The following is a 13353-nucleotide window of genomic DNA, read 5'->3' as shown; positions in this document are numbered from 1 at the left end:
TTGGGATGATAGTGTTAAAGGCTGAGCTGAAGTCCACGAACAGGATCCTCACATAAGTCCCTGGTCTGTCTAGATGTTGCAGAACATAATGCAGTCCCATGTTTACTGCATCGTCCACAGACCTGTTTGCTCTGTAGGCAAACTGAAGAGGATCCAGCAAGGGTCCAGTGATGTCCTTCAGGTGGGCCAGCACCAGTCTTTCAAAAGACTTCATGACCACAGACGTTAGAGCCACAGGCCTGTAGTCATTAAGTTCTGTAATTTTGGATTTCTTTGGGATGGGGATGATGGTGGAGCATTTGAAGCATGAAGGGACTTCGCACAGCTCCAGTGATCTGTTGAAGATCTGTGTGAAGATGGGGGCCAGCTGGTCAGCACAGGATTTCAGACAGACTGGTGTAACACAATCTGGGCCTGGTGCTTTTTTCCTTTTCTGCTTCCGGGAGACCTGGCCCACCTCGTCTTCGCTATTTCATTCAAAACTTCATTGAATATCACTGTCCAGAATAGTGATTTGTCTAGAAATATTCAATATGTTTTGCTTGATTATGTATAGACTAGCATTGAATATTACCATTCAGAATCTTTTAGAATTTATAGTTTTAGAATGTTATCTTTTTAATTGCATTCTAGAATGCTTTGAATGCCATTTTCTAAAATCCACAAACTTCAAGATCCTAAAAATCAATCTAAAGAGTTTTCTTTGGATTTTGTAAAATCAAAAAAAAATTGAAAGGTCACTAGCAGAAACTAGAATCTTCAATAATTCTTTAAGAATTTTCTTTTAGATTGCTCTAGAATTCGTTGAATATGTGTCTATGTAAAGCATTTTCAGATTCTATAAATGTTATGTTCTAGAATGCAGTAAATATGGCTCTAAAGTGTTTTACATTTCTACAATGCTTCTAAAAGTGACATTTACTAACAGCATTAAGTCATGTAATGCAATTAGTAAACTTACTGGTATTTATGCCATTATTTAATTTCCAAAAAAGCATGTCCATTTTGTGCTTACATGTCTGCGAGAGATGCTAATTTGTGCTCCTCTTAGTAGATTGTGTTGGTAATTCTAGAAATTATCTGGCTATGTGTCTGTGCTTTTAATTTGTGCATTGTCAGTAGATCACCCACAAAACTTTACACTCACATCAGAGCTTTTATGGGATTGCAGTCTCATCTCAATTTGCCCTGTTTAGTAAATCTTGTCCTAAATCTTCAGTATTTTCTTTTAGATTCTGTTCTAGAATGTGTCTGTGTAAAACCTACTATAATTATTCCCTGCAATATTATACTCTATAATGGATTAAAAATGTAAAAAAACTACAACTTTTTACATTTCTAGAATGCTTCTAAATATTCAAAAATTCTTCAGTTATTTCTTTCCTTAGATTCTGTTCTAGAATTCATTGAATCAGTCTAATCTTCTTCAGCTCTTCAGGAATTTTTCTTTTAGATGTTATCATTTTACAATCTCATAGAATTCTCTTTAAGGGCCATTCATTAAACACAAACTGAATGAATTTCTGAGTAAATTATTCTCAAAACCATTCTTTCGTAAATGGTTGCATTGAACTGTATGTGACAATTTACATACGGTAACAGTCATTTCACAATAATTTAAACAGAATTTTGCTTGTGTTTCCTGAGTAAGGCCCCCTATATTCTGTACTAGAATGTGTTATGTATTGTTTGTAAATGCTTGAATAAGTCACCATGAGATTACCCCGTGATGCTATAACCCTATACGCAAGGAAAGTATAGAGTAACATCTTAAACTCTCTAAGACTTGAGGCTCTCTAGGAAGGTCAGTGATGTTGGGTTTGGTGTCTTTTAGCTTAGAGAGAGAATGATAGTGGAGGATCCTGCTGAAATCAAGAGAGAAGAAGAGAAAATATAGCAAGGAATAGAAAGGGAGGAGTGATGTCATGTTGGAACAGGGAGACAGTGTGTGTAATGTGAGAGGGTCAAGATTGCACTGTGTGTGTGTGTGTGTGTTTTTGAGTGTGTACATATGCCCACCCCTCACACTCCGGGGGTCTTATTATCCCCTCTGAAAGTGACAGCCTGTCATTAATACAAAATATACACTAGACCATACAAACACACTAACACACACAGACAGTCATGCACTTACACCCACCCACATGAGCAGTAATTCTGGGTGTATGGAAAGTTTTTGTCTTATGATATTTTGCCCTTTCATAACAGGTTTATTCTTTATTCTCTGTTGACACACACTTTTTATTTCTTACTCACTGAGGAGCAAGTGAGCGAGTTTGACAGGGAACCTGTACAGAGTCTAAAGCTTCTTTCTTCCCGTTGGCCAGATTGAGCTCTTAATTAGGACCGTTTCCTGTTCGCTGAGTTGTAATGTGCAGCAGGACTGGCCCGTAGAGAGTTGCCCCGCTCTCTTTTCCTTCACCTCAGTGGTAACAGGCCAAGACTATTTTTTCTTCAGCCTATGTTGGCTGAATGGTGGTTCAGAGCTGAGCTGTGGCTGTTCTCCACCGCAATAATGTAAATCTTTTTTATCATCTAAAAATTCCATTATATTTAATTTACACTAGAATACAAAAGGAGACAAGCTCAGGCTGCATCTGAATATGCATACAGTACTTCCCTACTATAAAGTAGAAAAACAGTATGTGAAAAGAGTAGTATGTCCAAGTTCATAGTACTCATAAAACTGTATGCAAAAAGTGTCTGAATTACCTACTAATTTGGTCGAGATCAATGGATCGTCCAATGGACCCACAAGACCATGGGAGAAGAGTTGTGAATGGCAGACGCAACACGAGAAAATGACAATATGATGAATTTAGTATGTCTGGTTTACATTCATACTGCACACATTTATACTTTAATAGAATGTAGTTGCAAAGTAAGTACTTAAATTCAAAAGTCTACTCACAGAGTTTGCGATTTTGGATGCAGATTCGGTATTTAGTGGCGATTAATGAGTGCAGGTTTTGTGTTATTAGCGGAATGCTAATGTTGTTAGCTTTTTACTTTTTTTGCTAAATATGTTAGATCGAAGAAATAGTTAACTGCAAAATTAATCTTCTGTGAACTTATACTCACCTTCATGCCATTTTCACATACTGTCTTTTGTGGAACACAAAAAGAGTCATTTTACCTCATATCTTGAGATTAGGGCTTTCAAGCTCTAAATATAACATAAAGTCCAATAAAAGTAGTTTGTATACACTATTTCAAGTATTAAGAAGCTACACATATGTTTTTGAGAAACCTGTTGTGACATCTTAACACTGCATACTTGAATATATGTAAATGTAAATGAGATTTGACAGCTGAGAGGAATATTTATAGAAAACAATTTCAGTTTGGGTCTGTTCCTCACACAAAGCTATCAGTTGGCAACTTTTTATACAAACGTGAGGAAATAGAAATTTATAGTAGTTTATTGTTGTTTTTTTGTCGATTTTGGTGCTTGACTGCCTTACTTTCATTTATGGAAAAGAGAAGTTTTCACAATAAAGTGAGTTTTATTTAGGGGTGAACTATTCCTTTAAAATATGAGCCAAATCTCAACTGGGTGTGTATATGTGTGCAAGGGCGTAGTTTTGGTTTGAACATGGTGGGGTTAAAGTGTGAACTGAGTCCCGGGTCATGCTCATTCATAAGGTTTATTTATTTGTTTGTTTGCTTATATATTTATTTTTGTGAAATGGTCTTTTGTGCTATCATCTATATGCAAAGTTGGTGCAATAAAGTAACATCATAGTTAACAATTGCTTGTTTACGTAGGATATATAGCCTATATGTAATGTATTTTATAGACTATTATTTAGGCACTTATAGGCTATAGTTTGACATAATGTTCTAATTCAACATGCCATGGGAAGTCAATCTAACTTAACATTTTCTTATATTGATATTGTTTATGTCTTACTCCTTAACAGTTCATCAGGCTCTTAATGATTTAATCTATGCCATCTTTTGGAATATCTGAAGGCCATGTACCATAGTTCTTAACTGTAGCATTTGTTATAATAAGACTACCCTATTAATCATGCAGGCCAATAATGACATTTTTTTAAATTAATCAATATAGCATTTGTTTTGAAGAAACAACCGCCTGCACATTTAGAACCAATAGATACAACATGCCACAGTTGTAATATAAATGTATAGGGAAAAAATCTATTCTCTTAAAAGATTATCTAATATAAATTCTACAAGTTAGATTAAGTTTTACACAATAAATAAGCCTACAATAAAACGTGATAAATTCTAGTAAAGGCGGTCATGAGTAGTTTAAAAAGATTTTAATATATGTGCGGTTCTCCTCTTTTCATCAGTCTTTTTAGTTTATTTGCCTTTTTTAGATACTGTTCAACTTTCTCCATAGTATACATGCAGGCCAATAATGACATTTTTTTAAATTAATCAATATAGCATTTGTTTTGAAGAAACAACCGCCTGCACATTTAGAACCAATAGATACAACATGCCACAGTTGTAATATAAATGTATAGGGAAAAAATCTATTCTCTTAAAAGATTATCTAATATAAATTCTACAAGTTAGATTAAGTTTTACACAATAAATAAGCCTACAATAAAACGTGATAAATTCTAGTAAAGGCGGTCATGAGTAGTTTAAAAAGATTTTAATATATGTGCGGTTCTCCTCTTTTCATCAGTCTTTTTAGTTTATTTGCCTTTTTTAGATACTGTTCAACTTTCTCCATAGTATATTAAAGTGGCTGTTTCTCTAAATAATTCAAATAGATCACATATTTGGCCATCAGTTTCGCGACAGGAATGGCTCGCGCAAGCCTCATCACACTTCTCGAGCACGCCGGTGAACGGTTATATATCCCCCCACAAACTACGCCCCTGTATGTATGTGTTTCAGAGATGTGAGGTTGTTAAGCATGTGATGGATTGGAGTGTTAGACACAAATGACAATATGTCAGAATGTTAATGACCGTATGTGCTTGTGTGTGTGTATGCGTACACAGTAATCATGCAGTGTAAATGCTGCTATTTAGGCCGGATAAATACAGGTATTTGTTCAGGTGGGGACCCCCTCCTTTCGCTTTCAGCTGTCCGTCAGCTCTCCAATCAGACCGAATAATGCTTGTCGTCTGAGGCTAAAGGTTATTCAGACAAGCTGCGTTACCCCACACTGTGTGGTAGGCCAAGTCTATAGGAGGTATAATGGTGAAGTTAGTGAGTGCTATATTTGACACATTCTGCCTAAATATCAGTGCGGTCAGGGGAAGTGGAGTACTGACAGCTTCGTGCCAACCCAGAGAGGAAGTTGTGTGGTTGGTGTGTAGAAACTACTTATTGTGTGCCACACCTGAGGTTCTTTTAAGTGCATTATCTGTATGAGAGAATGTTTTATAGATGTTGATTGTATTATGCTATTAAGCTCTCTTATATGTTTGCAGACTTCACTAACTATGAGAGAGATTTGTAACAAGCTGTTATGTCAAATTCATCTCGCCATCTTTTTTGTATTCATCCACACCCACGTTTTTATTGAAGAATGCGGGGTTTGATCAGCCTTAAGACAAGAGCCAGTAAACCTTCATTGAGAGATTCCAGCAGAATGCCTCTTGCTGGCAAAGCCATTCTGCCTCTCTGTGCATGCCTGAGTACTTCTAAAAGGGATAGTTCACCCAAAAATGTTAATTCTGTTTTAAGGGTCAATGGCATGACGCTATTGATTAAAAAAAATAATAATAAAAAAATGTAATAAAATACGGAGCCCCGCATAACAATTACAATAAAAAAAATCTAAATAACAATATTAAATTGTGTACATGCGTGTATTTAAGTTGTAAGGAAAAAATATAATTTTTTTATATAATGATGAAACCAAATTACATTTTAGAGCCATTTTAGAGATGTTTTAGGATGTAAACGTTTCTTGAAAATGGCATGTTAATACAAAGAGTATATTTCTTCGAACCTGGCACACTTTATTTTAAGGTCCAATTCTAACTATTAACAAACCATTAACTATGGCCTTTGCCTCAATAAACTCCTAATTTGCTGCTTATTAATAGTTAGTAAGGTAGTTGTTAAGTTTAGGTATTGGGTAAGTTTAGGGATGTAGAATATGGTTATGCAGAATATGTGCTAATAAACAGCCAATATGTTAATAATAGTCATGCTAATAAGCAGCTAGTTAATAGTGAGAATTTGTCCCTATTCTAAAGTGTTACCATTATTTAAAACTTTATACATTTTTCAAAATATTTTATCATAGACACTTTTATTTGAGATTGCCATTCTATTTATTACAATATATTTATATTTCGGACATTCTGCTTAAATAGCTCCTAAACTTCCAACATGAGAATGAATAAATGCTAACAGATTTGTAATTGTTCTATGAACTATACCTTAAAGTAAGACTGAATGAGGCACTGAAAATTCTTAGGAACTATGACAAATTGAAACAAGAACTGAATTTCCTAGTACGATTTCCTAGTAATGGCAAATGGGTTTTTCTGACGTCATTTTTCTTCTGAACTTTCATCTGATGAAACCAGTTAATCTCACTTTTCCTTCATATTTCTTTGTCTTTTGGTTCTCTTTCTTAGGCCAGTGCCTGGTTCCCTTTCCTCGTTGTTGCACCTGAGGAACAGACAGCGACAGCCACTGCCGGCCTCCATGCCTGGCACATTGCCTGACCCGACTATGCAAGGATCGTCTGCTGTTCTGATGCCTGTGAGATCATAAATAAACCCACAAACACACACAATGCATTTACACTTCCCAGTCATGGTTTCCTGATGCCTCTGACAACCGAACTGCATTAATACGCACACAAACTCATCTTTCATAGATCATTCTCATGCATTTCTCAGTGGTCTGCTTTAAATTAATGTCTTTTCCAGTGATGTGACCCATATCAGTGGCTGCTTTATCAGGAAGCCCATCAGCAGAGGTGTAATTTTCTACCAGTGCTCAATCTGGTTTAATTCTATTTCAGATATGTCAATAGGAACCTGAATGCAGGCTGAGGAAGGAGTGTGTGTGTGTGTGTTTGAGCAAACCGCCCATATCAGGGTTCTAATGACACGACACATGTTCTCATTGTAACATAAGCCAGTCCATGTCGGCTATAGAGGTAAAAGCAAAGAGTTGATTAAATTAAATTAGAAATTTTTTTTCAATCTCGACTGACATCCCAGGAAAGGGGTGCCGAGTGGGGTGATATTTTTAAACCAAATATAAACCAAATATTCCTCCAGTAATTACAGCGGACTGCTGCGCTTTCACCCTGATATAGGTCATCAGGGGGTTGGAAAGGGGGGTCGGAGGGAGATCTTGGGTTTTAGTAACAGGACCCCCAGTCTCTCTCAATGTCACATACACACACACGCATTGAAAGTACCATTTTACAGTTTCTCTCACCTTAAACTGAGCGTAAATCACCAGAACGCACTTTGTATGAGTGCAAACATCTAAAACCTCAATTTCAGTCTTCGTGCACATTTAATTGAGACTTTCTGAATTAAGACATTCTGTCTTTCTTACAGAACTGAGCTTTGGTTTAGTTTATGGTCTTGTTAATAGTCCTATTTTAAGCTTCACACTTCTGCAGTATTCAGCTTCCTCTCTTAGCTTGTCTTTTACTGCTGCTTTTCCCGCAGAGTTGCGGAATATGCATAGATAAACACACACACACACACACACACACAGACACGTTAGGTTTCCATAGACTTCTATTACTTTTATACTGACCAAATAATAATTTCTATCCCCTAACCCAACCCTAAACCTACCCCTTACAGAAAACCTGTTTGCATTGTTACACTTTCAGATAAACATAATTTACTATTTTTAATAATTTTTCTCCCCTTCTACAATGTCAAAAATTTCAGGTTTTACTATCCTTGTTAGGACATTTGGTCCCCACAATGTAGCAAAGTACACACACACACACACACACACACAAAACACCACACATACATATTTACTTACCTATCTAAATAAGACTTTCTAAGACAAACTTTTACATATAAAGCTTTTTTAAATACTACAGCATGATCCTAAACTGTAAATAACAAATTAATGTTATATTAATGTAAATAAAAATGTAAAAATAATCAATTAAATAATTAAAAATGTATTTTTAATTAAAAACATTTAGATTAGAAATAAATCTTAATGAATTAATAATTTTGATGTTTCTAAATAAAATATATTGCAATATTATACCCTCCCTCCTCCCTTTTTTTTTTTTTGCTACAAATTGACCCTAAGCCTAATATTGTCACAGCTACAGTGAAATAAACACACAATGAAGATGAACGCAAATAGTCTTTAATAATCCACAATAGGGCAAACACAGGACGGACAGGCAGAATGCACACGTAGGGACTTAGAAGACCTGGGGCACGTTCAAGCTCAAACCGTTGTGCACCGTTTTGCTACGGTTTCCGGTTTGAACGACATGTTTCCTGGAAACGGTGTGCAACGGGGTTTGAGATACGTTTTCTCTTGTTTGGTGGGTGTGTCAAACATGTCAGCCCAATCAGCAGCAGCATGTATATAAACCACGAGGTATTAAAGAGACAGCTCGCACAATGTAATTAACATCAAAATAAATTCACAAGAGCAAGTATATTGTTTGCACATGTTTATTTACATTAAAGGCAAAATAACTAATTTAATAAGAGCACAAGTATAGATCTGGAACTTCCTTAAGTCTGTCTAAATATAATTTAGTAATTGCAATGTCTTCTATTGTGTGCTAAATACTGATTAATGTTACATAAAAATACTATACATATTTATATATTTTGCTATTGTATTATGGAGTGACACGTTAATAAACTTTTCTATACCCCTCTGATTTTATAATGGTAAATATTACAATATCATAGCACAACAACAGTGATCAGCAATAATGATAAGCCTAATACTCACAATAAAAATAATAAGGTCATAGAGATCATAACACAGTCTTGGAGGTAAGAAGTGGATTATCCTTCACCTGAAATGTTTGTCTTTTCATCCTGAAATGCGAGGCAAATGTTGAATCACAAAAATTAGGAACCACAGTTTCCACAAATCCCTTCATTTGACTGATGTTCGGTTTTATTCTGGAGGGCAAGGGCAGTGACTGTACCATCGAGCGTATTTTGCAGTATTAAACACGTATTTACACTGATTTCATCAGGCTCCGAAAATTCTTCAAAAAAGAACACAAAGAATGGCCTTCTCAGCTGCCATAGTTGCAACTCTTGCGTCATCAGAACAGGGTGTTCAACGCACCACCGTTTCCGTTTAAAAAACGTTTTGCACCGTTTTGTCGGGGCTGAACGCAGCCCAGATGACAAACAGTGAACTGAACATAATTCAAATAGGAGGGCTGATAAGGATAATTAATGACAAACACCTGATTCCGAAAATTCTTCAAAAAAGAACACAAAGAATGGCCTTCTCAGCTGCCATAGTTGCAACTCTTGCGTCATCAGAACAGGGTGTTCAACGCACCACCGTTTCCGTTTAAAAAACGTTTTGCACCGTTTTTGTCGGGGCTGAACGCAGCCCAGATGACAAACAGTGAACTGAACATAATTCAAATAGGAGGGCTGATAAGGATAATTAATGACAAACACCTGAACCAAATGACAATAATCAGACATGAGGGAAAACTAGGTCACACAGAGCACATGGGGAAGGACGCACAGCAAAACAGGTCCTTGAGGTGTGACAGATATAATTTATGAATAAATAAAAACTTAATAATAAATATTGATATAATAAATAAACATACCATTATAAAGTTTTTAGATTCTGAATAAATATTTAATTATTGATAATTTTGGTGTTTATAAAATAAAGAAAACAATTTTTTTTTACCACATTTAATAAACTTAATTAACTTTATAACATGTTTTTTAGCCAATTTGTTTCTAAAGTAAAGCTAATTCCCTAAACCTTAATTCATATTATACATAAAAATTAAAAAGTATGTTTATGAAACATTTTACATATGAAAACTTTAAATATTAAATGTTTATATTTTGCCCCGAGAGAAGATTTAATCATTTAACTAGTTAGAAGTAAGCGTTAACTAATTCTCGTAACGTTTTTCTGCTATTTTGTCGCCAAATGTTTAGGACGTACGCTCACATTTACACTGTAGCTTGCTTGTTAATTTTTATTCAAGTTGTTTTAAGCGTTAATGTGTTTGATTCTGAAGTAATTTATTCACATTTGTGGGTACAGATGGAGAGGCAAATGTCTATGGGCTCCGTTTATATTTTGCCCCGAGAGAAGATTTAATCATTTAACTAGTTAGAAGTAAGCGTTAACTAATTCTCGTAACGTTTTTCTGCTATTTTGTCGCCAAATGTTTAGGACGTACGCTCACATTTACACTGTAGCTTGCTTGTTAATTTTTATTCAAGTTGTTTTAAGTGTTAATGTGTTTGATTCTGAAGTAATTTATTCACATTTGTGGGTACAGATGGAGAGGCAAATGTCTATGGGCTCCAACATGATGGGCATGCAAGGCCCCGCCCACAGCAGCTCATGCTCCTCCCCTCATGTTCCATCCATGCACTCAGAGGCAAAGCTGGTGAGTCAGTCTCACACACACACACACACACACACACACACTTGCATATGTTCCTTCTTGCCTACCCTGTATGATTTGATTTGAGTTCATTTTTATCTTCTGTTATTGTTACAGAACTAGTCACCCGTGTAAGATACACAACACTTGCACGTAGAAGCACAAAAAAGACTTTTCCTTCTCTCTCGTTCTGTCGCTCAAATACATATGCACACACACACATAGACACACACTCACGTCTACAATGTATGCCAGCTTGTCTGATGTATATCGCGATGCCCTGAATATACACTTGTGCCTCTGCTGCTTGTTAGCACTAGTTCAGCATGGTGGTGATCTCATCAGAAACAAAGCAGCCAGTCAGAGCTCTCAGAGACCGAGAGAACAAGAGAAAGACGAAGAGAAAGAAACAGACTGGTGGAGAAAGCAGGAAGGAGGATCTAGTATGGTTTTTACACATTTCATCAATATGTACCGATGACAAACTGATTTATGGCTCTTTAGTAGCAACAGATTTAGTAACATCTGTTAGTGGATGTGACTGCTAAAAAATCTAAACATTGAAAATAATGCACCATTTAGAAAATTCTGTCATTATTTACTTACATTTATGTCATTACAATCCCTATTTTTTTCCCCGTGACACAAAAGGAGATATTTACTGAATGTTCTGGCTGCTTTTTCCATACAGTAATGATGAAGAGAGCTCAAACAGTGTCAAAAAGGTGCCTTTTTTACTTATAAACTACAAAAAAAAGGTGAAATGTATGTTAAAAAAATATTTATCAAAATATAGCATAAAACCATACATGTACATAAGTGATAACAAAAAAGGAAAAGAAAAGAAACAAAGAAAGAAGAAGAAACATTTTTAAAGAAAAAGTTGTCACACAGGGAGTTCTGGGAATGTACTGTAAATGTATAGTTTTCCCCTGTGAGTTTAGCAGTATTTTACTGTAAAATTACATGAAATGTCTCATTAGATCTACAATACTTTTTCATCAAATATTGAATTGACCATTTTACAGTGCTTTGCCATTAAAATAATTATCATTATTTACAGTGTGCCAAACCAATGCGTTCAGTCAAGATGCACAAAGTCAAGTGCAAACAAACATTGCCTTGTGTTTTGAAAAGTCTAAAATTTTAAATGTTATTTGCTGAAAATAACCCAAAAGGCTATTTTGCATTTATTTACATTAAAATATGACTCGCCAAGGGTTTTTTTGTTGTTGTTGTCATCACTATTGAAGCCTGACAGCCCCCATCATCATACCCAGCTAATGGGAAATAACATCTAGTACTTTTTATTCCACGGTGAAAATCCTACATGTTTTGGAACCACATAATGATGAGTAAATGATGACAGAATTTGTATTTTTATGTGAACTCTTCCAGGACCGTTACATCCATCTGCCAGGATTTGTACAGTTACCAAAGATCCCATTTAAGTATGCTCACACACGTTTTATTTGAGTTTCATAGCGGCGGCAAGAGGATCAGGAAGACAGATTTGGTAATTAGATTAAAATCCTCTAATTATACCATGTAATAATCCGGTATTTGTGGATTTGGAATTGGATTTAGGAGTTAATTATTTTGCTCTGAGAAAAAGGGGAAGGAGGAGACTGAAAAACAATACAAGATAAAAGACAGAAAGAGAGAGAGAAAGTGTCTGTACGTCAAAGCATGAGTGATGATTCTGATGGTGGAAAGAGCGTTCGAAGAGCACTTAACTCTCTCTCCTTCTCTCCGTCCCGCTGGAGATTGATCGCCATGTGTATTTTTTAATCCGTTCGTTTGTTGCTATGGTAACGGGCAGGGGGAGCATAATATTACTTTAATGTGCAGTCTTATCTGTCCTCTGGCTGGACTCCAGGCACATCCCCCCTCTCTGCCTCGCTCTCGGCCCTGATTGTAATTGAATTATAAATTCCTTTTTTTTTTCTTTTGCTCTGACACATGAAACCATTTGTTTTAAGCTTTCAAGAGTCACTAAAACAATCTTATAGGAAGAATTAAACAAAGGTCACCACGCCTTTGGATGCTGGATAATTCCATTATCTGTAAGAATGCAAATATATACAGTATATATATATAAAAATGCAGTTCACATGTACTTCAAATTAAATCCTAAAGCGATGAAAAAAAAGATGCCAACATCTAGTGTTCCAACAGTCACTCCACAAAAAACTGAAATGAGTAGTATTTTTGTAAAATAATATTAATAATTATTAATTATATTATTATAGAAAAATAATTAATCATGTATTAGAAAATAATTATGGTCTAAACATACTTAAAACATGATACTTTTACATGAAAAGCAATAATTATGTAAGGTCTTATACACAAACACACACACACACACATATATATATATATATATAGATATATATATATACTGTTAATTGTAATTTTTAAAGACCTTATATATTGCCTTTCATGCAAAAGTATCACGTTTTAAGTATGTTTAGACTATAATTATAATCTTGTTTTTTGTATACTGTATAGTGTAATATAATAAGACCTTTATATATTTTCCTTAGTTTTCCCCCCTAAAGTTTTATTAAAAATAAAACGTAAGGGGGAAAAACAAAGTTTATATATATATATATATATATATATATATATATATATATATAGTTTTATGTATGCTGTATAGTGTAATATAATAAGAACTTTATATATGTTTCTTTTGGTTTTTCCCCCTTAAGTTTTATTTTTAATTAAGTCTTTTCTGATTTAGCAACATTTTACAAAATGACCAAAAAAAA

General features: G+C 35.0%; 1 protein-coding gene across 2 annotated transcripts in view; it reads left to right on the top strand.

Annotated features, from left to right (window-relative positions):
* creb5b (cAMP responsive element binding protein 5b) overlaps positions 1-13353 on the top strand; it is a 75782-nt gene that overhangs the window by 26270 nt on the left and 36159 nt on the right. For both annotated transcript variants that reach the window (XM_016287430.1, XM_016287431.1), the window contains exons 2-3: positions 6585-6711; positions 10469-10579. In XM_016287430.1, the coding sequence (XP_016142916.1) occupies positions 6585-6711; positions 10469-10579 (238 nt within the window). The remainder of the gene's footprint in view (positions 1-6584; positions 6712-10468; positions 10580-13353) is intronic.

The sequence above is a fragment of the Sinocyclocheilus grahami genome, unplaced genomic scaffold (assembly GCF_001515645.1).
Source record: "Sinocyclocheilus grahami isolate Dianchi unplaced genomic scaffold, SAMN03320097.WGS_v1.1 scaffold222.1, whole genome shotgun sequence".
Classification (NCBI taxonomy): Eukaryota; Metazoa; Chordata; class Actinopteri; order Cypriniformes; family Cyprinidae; genus Sinocyclocheilus; species Sinocyclocheilus grahami.
The sequence above is the reverse complement of the archived record's forward strand: the minus strand, read 5'-3'. Positions and strand labels throughout refer to the sequence as shown.